General features: G+C 43.9%; 1 protein-coding gene across 1 annotated transcript in view; it reads left to right on the forward strand.

Moving 5' to 3' along the window:
• hlcs (holocarboxylase synthetase (biotin-(proprionyl-CoA-carboxylase (ATP-hydrolysing)) ligase)) overlaps positions 1-2455 on the forward strand; it is a 50045-nt gene extending 47590 nt beyond the window's left edge. Inside the window, exons 10-11 of the mRNA XM_085364213.1 lie at positions 1085-1298; positions 2273-2455. Of these exons, the coding sequence (XP_085220339.1) occupies positions 1085-1298; positions 2273-2444 (386 nt within the window). The 3' untranslated portion in view covers positions 2445-2455. The remainder of the gene's footprint in view (positions 1-1084; positions 1299-2272) is intronic.
• Positions 2456-15470: the final 13015 nt, after the last annotated feature.

Below are 15470 nucleotides of genomic sequence, written 5' to 3' on the forward strand. Positions count from 1 at the left end.
ACTGCAAGGAGTTTACACTAGCTACCCAGTACACACTGTGCACATCCTTGTTTTGTTTTTTTGCAGAGGATGGGGCATCCCCGGTTGTCACAGCTGACACAATGCAAAGTCAGTTAAAGAATAAAATGTTACAATCCTAGCAGAACGGACAGTAAGGTTTTATCAGGGAAAACATTGGTATGCTGGCCCTTTGCTACTATTGTACCAAAACACCACTATTCTAGCTTCTTGGAGTTCATCTTTTATAAACAATGCCTGAATGACCCCCTCATTTCTGCACCAAAGTCACTGCAGATCAGTGGTGTTCGATACAGCTCTGTTGTATTCTCATCTCTGCTTTAAGGAATTTGTTTTTGCAAAGAAATTATAATCTGTTGAATAAAACGGCATGAAAATAACGTACACATTGGTGACCATAGAAAACAAGCAGCAGAATTTATACCTACATTTCTGCTGTATATTCACATATCACACATTCTATCCAGTTAAACATTTTTGCGTCCTCACCTTGGGCCTGAAATTGCTTACAGTGTGTTCACTCATTGGTGCATGTTAAATGTTAAAGTTCACGATAGTACGATTGGACTGAAATTGTTTGGCTTGTTTGGAGGAAAGCCTCTTTTCTCAAAAATGAACTTGGTAGCATGGCTTGGGTTTGCATCTGAATAAACCAGAAGATTTCTGGAACAATGTCCTTTTATAGTAACACGAATTCTGTTAGCACAGCGTGGGGAGGTGATGGTTTGGGCTTTTGCTGCAGTCCACCATGAGATATCATATTTAACTGTAAAACAGCAAAGTATTCTGCAGTCAGATGTGAGGCCATCTGTCTGACAGCTAAAGTTTGCCAAAATCGGATTGTCTAGCATAACAACGATCCCTCAAGTACAGCAGCAACTCTATAACATAGTGGCTAAAGAGGAAAAAAATCAAGGTGCAATAATGACTCAGAGTAAAAGTCAAAATCACGATCCTGATCAAAACGCTGTGGAGGAACCTCGAGAGCTGTGCATGGATGAATGTGCACAAACCCAGGTTATCTCAGAATATTGTAATTATCTCTTAAACATGTTCTTCCCTACAGGCTGTGGGGTTAATGTGACAAACAGCAACCCAACAGTGTGCATCAATGACCTGATCCAGTCGTACAACTTACAGCACAACTGCAGCCTGCAGCCGCTCAGCTGTGCCCAGCTCATCGCGAGAACTGTCAACTGCCTGGAGGCCCTTATTGACAACTTCCAGCAAGGAGGCCCAGAGTCTGTCCTGCCCACGTACTACAAGAGATGGCTCCACAGGTGTGTAACGTAGACAACTCTTGATGCTTTGAACTAAGATTTCACTTTTACTTAGAATCACACACTTTCTTTTAGCAACATGGGAACAAGGATTTAATGGGCGATTTTCAGTGTAGAGATGCACTGACCGGATTCAAATCAAGTATCCTTATGATACCACTTCCTATTTTTGCTTTTACTGACCCAGTCTCTAATACAGGGAAACTGTAATGTCATATATCTCTCTAATTACAAATTACATAATATTTAACAATCTCTTGTGTGGATACAAATTGAGGTAATTAAATGTGTTCTCTTTATCTTGTGATTAAATCTCATTCAGTCATATTTAACTTTCTTTTTCTGATTCGCCTGTTAATAGACTTTTAATCTTTTATGTACATATATCCTCAAACGCTACTAAAATGCAGTCAAATCTAATTTATATTCCATTGTGCATTCAGAAGTACATAAATGGTAAATGGCCTGTATTTATATAGCGCTTTTCTAGTCCCTAAGGACCCCAAAGCGCTTCACATATCCAGTCATCCACCCATTCACGCACACATTCACACACTGGTGATGGCAGCTACATTGTAGCCACAGCCACCCTGGGGCGCACTGACAGAGGCGAGGCTGCCGGACACTGGCGCCACCGGGCCCTCTGACCACCACCAGTAGGCAACGGGTGAAGTGTCTTGCCCAAGGACACAACGACCGAGACTGTCCAAGCCAGGGCTCGAACCGGCAACCTTCCGATTACAAGGCGAACTCCCAACTCTTGAGCCACGATCGCCCCACGAAGCATAACATGAACAAAACTGTGTAAAAGAAAAATGGCACATAAAATCCTGAAACAGATGATGTTTTGTTTTTCATGTAAGAGTAAAGTGGCTCTGGAGTTGGGTTTTAACCACTGTTCAACTTAATTAAGTTTACTAGACCCCACATTCACATTTAAACTGTAAAAACTGCTCTCTTTGTTCTGACCTCAGTGGAACCTGGGTGCGTCTCTGGAGTGAGGACGGCCCAGAGGTTCAGGTGATGGGTCTGGACCACAACGGTTTCCTCCAGGTGCACAGCAAGGAGCAGGGTGTGGTCTCAGTGGAGCCGGATGGAAACTCGTTTGATATGCTGAAGAATCTGGTGGTCATCAAAACACATTAGGACCAAATTCATAAAGCACAGACTCATTGTGTGTGTGTGTGTGTGTGTGTGTGTGTGTGTGTGTGTGTGTGTGTGTGTGTGTGTGTGTGTGTGTACTGGACCATGTTAACCAGATGTTTTTATGTTGGTCAGGTTACTTGTTCAGAAACATACAATAGTGACAAAGACAGAAAAAACATGCAGAGATCTCTGCATTGGTAATGACTGGTGTGCTGGTCTGGGACTACTAAATGATGTTAATGTCTTACAATGTATATTCATTTTGTCTTTCAAAATAAATCTTGTACCCGTCACTAGAATGATTCCATGAAAACAGTGAACAGTGCGATTTGGACTGTTGCTATTTTCAGCAAAATAAAGATTTCCACACACGTTTTTTTGTCATTTCCCTGGTTAGACCCTTTTTTCTGTAATCATGATTTTCAGGGGAAGCTTCAAATGTTCCGACATATGGAGGACCCTGGAGTGTCCTGAAAGGCCTGAGGATAAAGATGTGTTGAAAAGTCTAGCAAGTCACTGACAAAGCTTTTCTTTGGATGTTAGCTGCTTTTTGTTCGTTTTTTTTGATCCCCCACTGCTTCAGTAACTGCTTCAGGATCTGGGAAGGCCATTCCAGGACTGTCAGTGTTCCATTGTATGTTTTTCCAGGTATGCTTTAACTGCACTGTTTAGGATCATTGTCCTCTTGACAATCTCTCACACTCACTGCACCACTCTCCTGACGTCCTGCATTCATGAAAATGACTATTTGAATACAAATTGTCAAACAAACATTCGATTTGACTCAGATAACGGTCTTCTGAACTGCTTTTTCCTCCACCACGTTAAAGTTGTGATTCACGGAGGGGAATCTCAATTCTGTAAAATTTTAATCACGTCAGCAGTAATGACACCCGCTTATGTCAACTGGACATCACTATTATATTTCAGTTCAATTCAGTTTATTTATATAGCGCCAAATCACAACAACAGCGCTTTATATTGTAAGGTAGACCCTACAATAATAGATACAGAGAAAAACCCAACAATCATGTGACCCCCTATGAGCAAGCACTTTGGCGACAGTGGGAGGGAAAAACTCCCTTTTAACAGGAAGAAACCTCTGGCAGAACCAGGCTCAGGGAGGGGCGGGGCCATCTGCTGTGATTGGTTGGGGTGAGAGAAGGAAGACAGGATAGAGACATGCTGTGGAAGAGAGACAGAGATTAATAACAGATATGATTCAGTGCAGAGGTCTGTTAACACATAGTGAGTGAAGAAGAAACACACAGTGCATCATGGGAATCCCCCAGCAGTTTCAGTTCAGTTTTCAGTTTTATTTGTCATATGCAAGTTAGCACAGGGTCAACATCGCAATGAAATGTATTTGACGAGCAGAAGACAGTCACTCAGCAGAATGGTACAGTAGAAAAAAATAAAATAATAAATAAATAGAAAAATAGTAAGAGCAAAATATTAATTAGATATAGTAAAAGAAAAAAGAGATTTTCAGTTAACTGACTAAATATATATGTATGTATATATAAATATATGTACACACTAGTGATTAAATAAAGAAAATCTTAAATAGGAATGTGAGGGGGGGGGCAGATGGGATATTGCACAGGAATGAGCAGCAGTACAAACTGAACAGTACAAAAGTTTTTGGTTTTTGTGGCAGTTGTTACAGTGTTGCACTTTTTTAAAATATAAATATCAATGAAGTGGAGTGACCAGTGCAGCCTACACCTATTGCAGTATAGAGCGAAGTGCTCTAATAGGGTGATATGGTACTACAAGGTCATTAAGATAAGATGGGGCATGATTATTTAAGACCTTGTATGTGAGGAGCAGGATTTTGAATTCTGGATTTAACAGGAAGCCAAAACAGGAGAAATCTGCTCTCTCTTTCTAGTCCCTGTCAGGACTCTTGCTGCAGCATTTTGGATTAACTGAAGGCTTTTCAGGGAGTTTTTAGGACTTCCTGATAATAATGAATTACAGTCGTCCAGCCTGGAAGTAATAAATGCATGAACTAGTTTCTCAGCGTCACTCTGAGACAGGATATTTCTAACTTTAGAGATGTTGCGCAAATGGAAGAAAGCAGTCTTACATATTTGTTTAATATGTGCGTTGAAGGACATGTCCTGGTCAAACATGACTCCAAGGTTCCTCACAGTGTTACTGGAGGCCGAGGTAATACCATCCAGAGTAAGAATCTGCTTAGATACCATATTTCTAAGCTTTTCAGGGCCGAGTACAATAACCTCAGTTTGATCTGAATTAAGAAGCAGAAAAGGCTCACTCCTGGTGGCCGATTGGCGGGGCCTGGCGCCTGTGGCCTGGCTGGGCCCCTTCCGGGGGTGGGATGCCCTCAGGCCTCTGCCCTCTGGGCCTGAAGCTCGGTCGTCTCTGGCACAGCTGGCTGCCGGCAGAGCCCGCGGGCACGCCACTGCAACCCCCTCTGGCCTCTGCTCCGTAGCTGCTGGGTGACCTTTCGTTTGGGGCTCTACTCAGCTCTTCCCAGGAGGGTGGCACGGTTCCCCCCCCCCCTTTTGGTGGTCCTCCTCGGGTCCTTGTACTCTGGGGCCTCTGGATATCTGGGGCCTGGATCTCCTCCATACCTGCTTCATACCCTGGTGGACGGGGCTGTGGCTCCCCACACTCCCTAGCAGATCGTTACATGGAGAAACCTTTGGAATGCAAGCGTGCTGATCCACACAGGTATGCACACAGGTGTACACACGGGTGTTCACAGACGCAGACTACAGCTTTCTTGGCTGCTGCCTCAAAGCACATTGTGCGCTGTCTATCTTGCGTGCTGCACAATATCGTTTAATATTTAGTATCTACTGTTATCTACTGCTAGCTAGTTTATTGTGATGGTGCTGTATTTTATTATGTTGCTCTTTGTTGTTTGCTTTCTCTTCTGTTTTTTTTCTCCATACAGGTGATCCAGGTGTTTTGTTTGTTTTTCTTTCTTTCTTCCCCCACTTCTCACCGTCTCTTCTCCCCTTTGGTTTTCTTTCTCTCCCTCTTTCTTTCATTCTTTCTCCCTGTCCTATCCCCCAGTCATGTCTGTCCCGTTTGTAGCAACTGAAAATAAAATAAATTCATAATTATAATAAAGGTCAATCAAATGGACCAATATGGCAAGGCCATGATGATCCACTTGGTAAAATAAATCCGCTTGGCATCTTTCTTGGCCCTAAGACAACAATTCTGATGCTAAAGATCCAAACGGGACACACAAAAAAAAAAAAAAAAAAAAGAAGCAGAAAGTTAGCGGCCATCCAGGTCTTTATGTCTTTAAGACATTCCTGCAGTTTAACTCATTGGTGTGTGTTATCTGGCTTCATGGACAGATAGGATTAATATTAAATCAGTGTGTAACTTTGCCAAAAAAAATGTGGGCCCATAGTTTTCTGTGGTCTCCTCCCCAACGAGTGACATGTTTAGCTGTACGTTCTCCTTCAATTGGTGGCTGTCTGAGTGGTGTCCAAAAACCTGCGTGGGCTTTACTGACTCTTGGGAAATCCACCCAACTCTTCCAAATTTGTTTTTTTTCTTTTCTTATCAGATTCTCCTTTTTGCAACACCTTTTCTTCATCTTTATACTTATCACCACACTATGCTTATCTCCTAGAAAGATAAATAATTTCCTTGTAAATAAAAACAGTAACTCATCTGCCCAAAGCATTTTGTAGATTGTATAGCAGCAGTGGCAATCTCCACTTTTTAACTTTTTTCTTGAAATTGAATTCCACCTTTAATCTCAAAAAGTTGGAATTCAACATTCTCGCAAAAGTTGAATTCCAACAATGGCGGCAGCTACTTAGTTGTAATATTACTCTTTCTGGGTCTCAAAATACACTTTTAAGATATTTTGAGGCGTGAATGTAGTTGTGTAAATGTCAGATATCTGCTCGGTTTACAAGACATCACATATTTGCATCTTAATTAATGTCCCCTGCAGGGCTCCGTACAATGCTCTGTAGTAATTATTAGACTCAATTATATAGGCTCAATATTAGACTTCTTCAAAATACAAAAGAACCCACCCACCACTTTAATCTCACTCTGGGCCTTGTTTTGACATAAAGGATGGAAAATGAACATTTAACAGTGTTTCCTCTTTTGTGATTATTTCCTGATAACATTTACAGTTTTGGGGGGAATACATCACAGCAGATGTCGTTCTGAAAGTGCTGTAACTAACAGTGGGTGGATTAAGAATATAATCCACCCACTGTTATCATCTTCAATGCCCTGTACACAGAGCAGAGCAGCTATCTGAACACTACTCCCACAGAGGCTGATTATCTTGTTAATAGTATTATTATCTTCACTGTATAACTCTGAATACTGTGGGAAAAGTCAGAAGTACTTAACTCTGATAAAACTCTGAAAAAATAGTTTATTTATCTATTTAGAAAAAATACCCTTCATAAACCATCTTACTCTTCATCACTTTAAGAAAAAGATCAACCCTAGGCGTCCCCTCAGCACTGTGGCCAGGCTGACCAAAAGTCTGAACTGCCAACCATTCCTTTAATCTGAACTAGACTTCATGAACTTTTTAAATCATTAGATAAAAACATCCATAACCGTAACATTATGCACAGCTGCTTTTAGTAAAATTGATATTACAAGCAAAGCGTTGAATAGACACGCCGGTCCACCGTGTCCAGTCATGCTTTGCTTCTCCAAAACGTGATGTATACACACATGCAGGAGTTGCAGTTAGCTGCGGGAACAGCAGAGGGAGATCATCATAATCACGGGAAAGCATTTAAACAGACATTATTAACACATTTACATGCAAATACATACTAGGAGACTAGCTTCATTGTTTCTGGCTATTAAGGACCCTGGAATGCACTTTATAAGGTTTTTGCTCTCTATCGACTTTGTGGATTTAAATATATTACCTCCCCCTGTAGGGTGGAGTGCCCACTCCGGGTCGGGGATGAGTTCCTGCCCCAAGTGGAGGAGTTCAAGTATCTCGGGGTCTTGTTCGCGAGTGATGGGAGAAGGGAGCCGGAGATCGACAGACGGATTGGGGCTGCAGCTGCAGTAATGCGGACGCTGCACCGGTCCGTCGTGATGAAGAGGGAGCTGAGTGTAAAAGCGAAGCTCTCAATTTACCGGTCGATCTACATCCCTACCCTCACCTATGGCCACGAGCTGTGGGTAGTGACCGAAAGAACGAGATCGCGGATACAAGTGGCAGAAATGAGCTTCCTCCGAAGGGTGGCTGGCCTCTCCCTCAGAGATAGGGTGAGAAGTTCGGCCATCCGGGAGGGGCTCAGAGTAGAGCAGCTGCTGCTCCACATCGAAAGGAGCCAGCTGAGGTGGTTCGGGCATCTGACAAGGATGCCCCCTGGGCACCTCCTGGGTGAGGTGTTCCAGGCATGTCCCACCGGGAGGAGGCCCCGGGGCAGACCCAGGACACGCTGGAGAGATTATATCTCTCGGCTGGCCTGGGAACGCCTTGGTATTCCCCCGGATAAGCTGGAGGAGGTGGCTGGGGAGAGGGAGGTCTGGGTCTCTTTGCTTAGGCTGCTGCCCCCGCGACCCGACCCCGGATAAAGCGGATGAAGATGGATGGATGGATGGACCTCCCCCTGTATTTCCATGACACTGGGTTGGATATTTAGTTAGACTCCTTCGCTCCAGTTTATGTTTCTGAGTTAGTTTTGATTATTACTTCCTCCAAATCATCAATGTGTCTTTTACACCCCGTTCCTACAAGACTCAAAGAAGTCCTGCCATTTATTAATGTTTCAATCTTAAATATGATCACCCTATCTCTATTATTGGGCTACGTACCATAGGTCAAAAAGCAGTATTCAGTATTGTAATTCATTATTATCTGGACATCCTAAAAACTTCCTGAAAAGCCTTCAGTTGATCCAAAATCTTGTAGAAAGAGGAACAGGGACTAGAACGAGAAAGCGTATTTCGTCCATACTGTCGTCCCTTCATTGGCTCCCTATTAAATCCAGAAGCAAATTTAAAATCCTCCTCATCATAGAGCTTGAACAGTTGGTCCCCGTCTTACCTTAAAGACCTCACAGTACAGAGCCTGTCAAACAGAGCACTTCTCTCTCAGACTGCTGGTTTACTTGTGGTTCCCAGGATATTTAAAAGTACAGGGTGGGCCATTTATATGGATACGCCGTAATAACATGGGAATGGTTGGTGATACTAAAGTCCTGTTTGTGGCACATTAGTATATGTGAGGGGGCAAACTCCTCAAGATGGGTGGTGACCATGGTGGCCATTTAGAAGTCGGCCATCTTGGATACAACGTTTGTTTTTTCAATAGGAAGAGGGCCATGTGACACATCAGACTTATTGGTAATGTCACAAGAAAAACAATGGTGTGCTTGGTTTCAACGTAACTTTATTCTTTCATGAGTTATTTACAAGTTTCTGACCACTTATAAAATGTGTTCAATGTGCTGCCCATTGTGTTGGATTGTCAATGCAACCCTCTTCTCCCACTCTTCACACACTGATAGCAACACCACAGGAGAAATGCCAGCACAGGCATCCAGTATGCGTAGTTTCAGGTGCTGCACATCTCGTATCTTCACACCATAGACAATTGCCTTCAGATGACCCCAAAGATAAAAGTCTAAGGGGGTCAGATCGGGAGACCTTGGGGACCATTCAACTGGCCCATGACGACCAATCCACTTTCCAGGAAACTGTTCATCTAGGAATGCTCGGACTCGGCACCCATAATGTGGTGGTGCACCATCTTGCTGGAAAAACTCAGGGAACGTGCCAGCTTCAGTGGATAAAGAGGGAAAAATATCATCATGTAGCAATTTCAAATATCCAGTGGCCTCGAGGTTTCCATTGATGAAGAATGGACCCACTATCGTTGTGCCCCATATACCACACCAAACCATCACTTTTGTTGTTCCAACAGTCTTGGAGGAATCCATCCAATGTGGGTTAGTGTCAGACCAATAGCGGTGGTTTTGTTTGTTAACTTCACCATTCACATAAAAGTTTGCCTCATCACTGAACAAAATCTTCTGCATGAACTGAGGGTCCTGTTCCAGTTTTTGTTTTGTTCATTCTGCAAATTCTGTGCGCCGATCTGGGTCATCCTCGTTGAGATGCTGCAGTAGCTGGAGTTTGTAAGGGTGCCATTTGTGAGTAGCTAATATCCGCCGAAGGGATGTTCGACTAATGCCACTCTCCAGTGACATGCGGCGAGTGCTACGCTGTGGGCTCTTGCTGAATGAAGCTAGGACAGCCACTGATGTTTCTTCATTAGTCACAGTTTTCTTGCGTCCACATTTTGGCAAATCCAACACTGAAGCAGTTTCACGAAACTTAGCAAGCAGTTTGCTAACTGTAGCATGGGAGATGGGTGGTCTCGTAGGGTGTCTTGCATTGAAATCTGCTGCAATGACCCGGTTACTGCGTTCACCAGATATCAACACAATTTCGATCTGCTCCTCACGTGTTAACCTCTTTGACATGTCAATGGCTGTGAACAAAGAGAAACTTGTAAATAACTCATGAAAGAATAAAGTTACGTTGAAACCAAGCACACCATTGTTTTTCTTGTGACATTACCAATAAGTTTGATGTGTCACATGGCCCTCTTCCTATTGAAAAAACAAAAGTTGTATCCAAGATGGCCGACTTCTAAATGGCCACCATGGTCACCACCCATCTTGAGGAGTTTGCCCCCTCACATATACTAATGTGCCACAAACAGGACTTTAGTATCACCAACCATTCCCATGTTATCACGGTGTATCCATATAAATGGCCCACCCTGTAGAATGCAGAGATGATCGTATGATCGTTGTTGTAAAGGCTCACCTTTTAGCACATTCACTTCACCAGATGCACCTTGTTTCTTTTCCTCACCTTTGATTGGGTGTGGTGCTTGGCCTTAATTGCACTCACCTACCCCTCACTCTTTCTTCACTCCCACATGGGGCGGCAGCTGAGAGAGAGCAGTCCATGTGTGTCTTTCTTTCCTCTCAGCTGCATTTGAATAAAGCACCAAATCCACACTTTAAGCTTAAATTTCAAAACTTACATTTTAACTACTGATTTTATCTACTGTTCTGATTTTATCTGTTTTGATTTTATATACTGTTGTTTGTTTGTTTGTTTGTTTGTTAATTAGTTAGTTAGTTTATTTGCTTGTTTTAATCAATTGTAAATCATGCTTTTTATTTGTTCTTGTTTCTAATGTCTCTGTAAAGCACTTTGAATCACCTTATTGTTGAATTGTGCTATACAAATAAACTTGCCTTGCCTTGCCTTGCCTTGCCTTGCCTTGCCTTGCCTTTACCCGTTATACAATAAAACGACAAAACCTGCAAATGATGACTGCTTATTCTCATTCTAATCCGATGAGCCCATGATGATGACTACTGAAACCCTGAACCTTCCTTCCTCCAAAACATGGTCCTCCGAGCCGGAGTAGCGTTAGCGTCATGGATTCACAGCAGCCATTGACTGAAGATTTGAGACGTTCCGGTCGTGATAGTCGACCTCCTGCCTACCTGCAGCAGTATGACGTTCAGTACCCTGGAGCTAGAAGAGCTACATGTGAGACAGAGAGTCAAACAGAATGCCAACATAGTGACAAAGACACACATGGGCTGCAGGATCCTGTCGGAGAGTCAGAAAGACAACCAGAGACATCCCCTGCTCCTTTACCCACCAATCAAGATGAGGTGATGAGGGAACTCCTGATGACAATGAGGGAGATTAGGCAATTCATGATTCAGTTATCTCCTCCCCATTCTCACAGTTCCTCCAGATCTTCAATTCACACTGTCTCTGATGAAAGCAAATCCTCTGTTTGCGGTTTACAAGCCATTCCCCAAACACATCAGCAACATGAGCAGTTCCCAGTGATTGATCCAGCAACATGTCAATCACACTCTCAGCCCCCCCAGGTTAGCCGTCACTCTGGTGCAGTTCTGGCTGCTAGCCCTCCTTCCCCTAATTCAACAATATTAGATGCTGCAGTTCCTTCAAGTGGTTTGCCTAGACCAGTTTTTCCGACACCAGATGAGACTCCTTTTAATTTCCTGGCCACGCCACTGCAAGGTCCCCACCAGATTTCATGTGTTCAACCTGCTGTTCCTCTAGATGAAGACCCCGCTCAACCTCTCGTTTGCATTCCAGAACCAAGGCAGCACCCTCCTGTAAAGCAGCAACCAGCTACATCTGATGGTTTGCATGCACAAAAACCTTCAGTACCCATTACTGCTAGTTCTAGTCACCCTGTTAGCACTAGAACACGTGTATAAGCTTGAGGGTCCTTCTTTCCCAGACCTTACCAGAGAAGATGAAATCCAGTATAGGCTGTTACGAATGGCCCTTACTAACCTGCTTGACCCTCATGAGACGGAGCACTTTAAATATCATGTCCTCCTCGATCATCTGAAAGTAGACCAAGCTAAACGGTTAGCTATTTCCTTTTCCTATGCTCCTGACCCATACACTCAAGCCATCAAAGCTCTTGATGAGCGTTATGGGCAACCAAGACAGCTAGCATTGAAAGAGCTACGGAATATACTGGAGCTTCCTCCTATCAGAGCAGGTGATGGTCGGACTCTGGATAACTTTGCTCTTCATGTGCAAGCTTTAGTTGGTTTGCTTAGCACTATGGGTGATCAAGGACGGACAGAACTAAATTGTGGCTCCCATGTCGATCGCCTACTTGAAAAGTTGCCCCCAGAGCATTCCAGTCGCTTCAAACGGCACATTTACAGGGAACAAGGAGATGTGACGTATGACTTACCTTTGTTCTCATCCTGGTTGCAAATGGAATGCAAGTGTCAACCAAGAAAGGACAGTCCTGTTTCATCCTTTAACCAGCCACGACCTGCCCATAAGTACACCTCTCCACTCACAACAATATTACATGGGACAAATGCATCCGATCCTGTACAGGCAGCACAACCCATCATAATGACTAAGGCAAGATGTGCATATTGCTGCTCACCTGAACATCACATTAGTAAGTGTCCCGAGTTCATTCAGAAGACAAAGGATGAGAAAATAAACTGGATAAAAGCAAACAAACGGTGCTGGCGTTGTGCTAGGACTCATCAGGCCGCAAAGTGTGACCTGAGGAAAGCATGTGCCACCTGTATGGGACTACATCTACAGATCCTATGTGATGTAAATAAGAGATCTAAAACTGAAACTAATCCTGTAGTGAGGACACTACACTTTGATAGATCTAGTGATTGTCCCAGTGTCCTTTTAAAGGTTGTGAAAGTGCTCCTGCGAAATGGCAAAAGAACTCTTGAAACATATGCAGTACTTGATGATGGCTCCCAGCGTACCATTCTTCTAACATCAGCTGCACAGCATCTCAATCTAACTGGGGAAGCAGAGAGATTATCACTTAGAACGGTCCGTCAAGAAGTTGAAACTATTCAAGGGTCTTCCGTAAGTTTCAAAATCTCACCCATCGCACATCCAGAGAAAACATACACAATTAATAATGCCTTCGCTACAAGTCACTTAGCACTTTCAGGCCACACCTACCCCGTATCCTCTCTTCAACGGAGATACAAGCATCTTCAAGGTATCCCATTAACCTTTACTAACAAAGCAGCTCCACTACTGCTCATAGGCTCTGATCATACCCACCTTATTACGCCTATTGCACCAGTTAGACATGGACCATTTGGATCTCCTGCAGCAGTCAAAACCCGCTTAGGATGGACACTCCAAGGTCCAATCACAGACTTCCAACCCCAGAGCAGTTCCACGCATGCCCAATGTTTATTCACATCTTCCAGTTCAGGTTCAGGAGAACCGCTCCAGCACATCCTTGTGTCCGCTGATGGCTCTGAATTCATTCAGCCACTTCATACTCTACCATCAGCAGTACCTATGTCGTCACCGGCAGTGCCACTATCACCAGTTCCACCGCCTGTGGCTGCCATCCCGCCAGTGGTCAGGGCGCTGCCTGCTCCTGCATCACCTGGTCCTGCCTCTGCCAAGCCCCGTACATTGCCCCCAGCACCTGCAAAACTGCCCAACGGTCTGCAGGTCTGGGCCTGCCGCTGCATCCCACGCGGTTGGCATTTGGACCTGCTTTGCCGCCACCGCTGGCTACATGGTCGGCCCCCTGAACTGTCTGGCCTGCATTGTCGACCTCTAGGTCGACCCCCTGAACTTATAGTAGACCTGTAGCATGTCTGATTCCTCTGCCCCCGCTTTGAGAAAAGGAGCATCTCTAATCCTTTGAACATATTTCTCAGTAGAAATATGGGAGCGGCTGTTGTAAAGGCTCACCTTCTAGCACATTCACTTCACCAGATGCACCTTGTTTCTTTTCCTCACCTTTGATTGGGTGTGGTGCTTGGCCTTAATTGCACTCACCTACCCCTCACTCTTTCTTCACTCCCACATGGGGCGGCAGCTGAGAGAGAGCAGTCCATGTGTGTCTTTCTTTCCTTTACCCGTTATACAATAAAACGACAAAACCTGCAAATGATGACTGCTTATTCTCATTCTAATCCGATGAGCCCATGATGATGACTACTGAAACCCTGAACCTTCCTTCCTCCAAAACAATCGTTGTCCGGTCTTCTTCCTCTAGCCCCCCACCCCGCCCGGAACAGGATTTTCCAGAGGCTTAATATCCAAGTGTCTTCAGGCAATATACTGAACCCTGGGTTTGTGTGCGTGTGAGTGTGTGTGTTATTAGGTGAGGCTTGTTGGCATTATATGCGTACCAGTCGAGTGTTCCTCTCATGTGGCTGATGTGATCACACACAGATCTATTTCTTGACTCTTCATTTGTCTCCAGCACCTTACACTGCTGAGCTCTCCTCTCCAGATGAAGTGGCAGGAAATGTGCAAAGTGGACGCAGCATGTTGCTTTCATGGGACCTCAAAACTTCCTGTATCTCAGACATAACAGGCCATTATGGAAGTCATCATAGTGACACTACTGTAGTGTTGTCGGTTCATTCACAGCATAAACGGACTGGTTCTCTTTGAGATTGCATTTAGATTAGTTTAGTAAAAATGCCAGTGCAGCAACTGCACCATTCAGCTGTACTGTAAACAGGAGTTTGTGATGATGCACACACAGATTTACACTTGATGTGCACAAATTCACCAAAACTGAATCAAAGATCATTTAATCTTTAATCTCCTAGATAAAAGGTCAGTCTTAATTATTTATGACCACTTTATAACACTCCCTTTCTTCCTTCATCCTCCTGTACCATCACAATATTATGAAGGTCATTTCTGTTCTCAGTCCTTTAGCCCACGGGTTCTTGTGTGACAGAAGCAGATATATTAAGTAAAAGGGGTGAAGAGACACCGTTAAGCTGCTGTTGGTGCCAAAAGCCATCTGAAGATTATTAAGCAAATGGCTCTCTGTTGGATCCATACTCTCAACATCCTATTAAACAACTCAAGTCTGCAGGTTGCTGGGGTCAAAAGGAAGCGCTCCCTTTTTGTATTAAGTGTGTGACACACATGTACAGCCTCGTCGGTGGACACGCACACACAGTTCAGACCATTAAAGCGCTGTGATGACTCTTCAGAAGGCAGATTTTAAACTGAAGGAAACAAAACCAAAAGAAAAATGACACTTAGCTGCGTGTGGCTTCATTTAAGCACCAAAGTCACTCAGTCTGCTTCGTGTGATCGGTAAATGAACCGGTTTTTTTCTCCTCTCAGGAGCTCAGTCTGGGTAGAGCTTTTTTTCTCCTCCTCTCTTGTGTATTTCATAGTTTTTCTCTGACCTGTCTTCCCAATGTGATGTTTGTACAATGTGTGTATAGTCGGTAACATGTACATGTAATGATGCAAGTGACAACTGAAGGCATAATCAATCAATCAAAGCGTTTTATACAGCATGCCTCATTCACCCATTCACACAGGCACGATATTCTGCACTTAAGTGCTTTCACACACATTCATTGGAGAGCAACTTTGGGTTTAGTTCCTTGCTCAAGGATATTTGGCATGCAGCCTGGACCTGCCAGGGATCGAACCACTGATTAGCAGATG

The sequence above is a fragment of the Diplotaxodon limnothrissa genome, linkage group LG10 (genome assembly GCF_057381915.1).
Source record: "Diplotaxodon limnothrissa isolate DT_005_m linkage group LG10, D_limnothrissa_male_GT1.1, whole genome shotgun sequence".
Classification (NCBI taxonomy): domain Eukaryota; kingdom Metazoa; phylum Chordata; class Actinopteri; order Cichliformes; family Cichlidae; genus Diplotaxodon; species Diplotaxodon limnothrissa.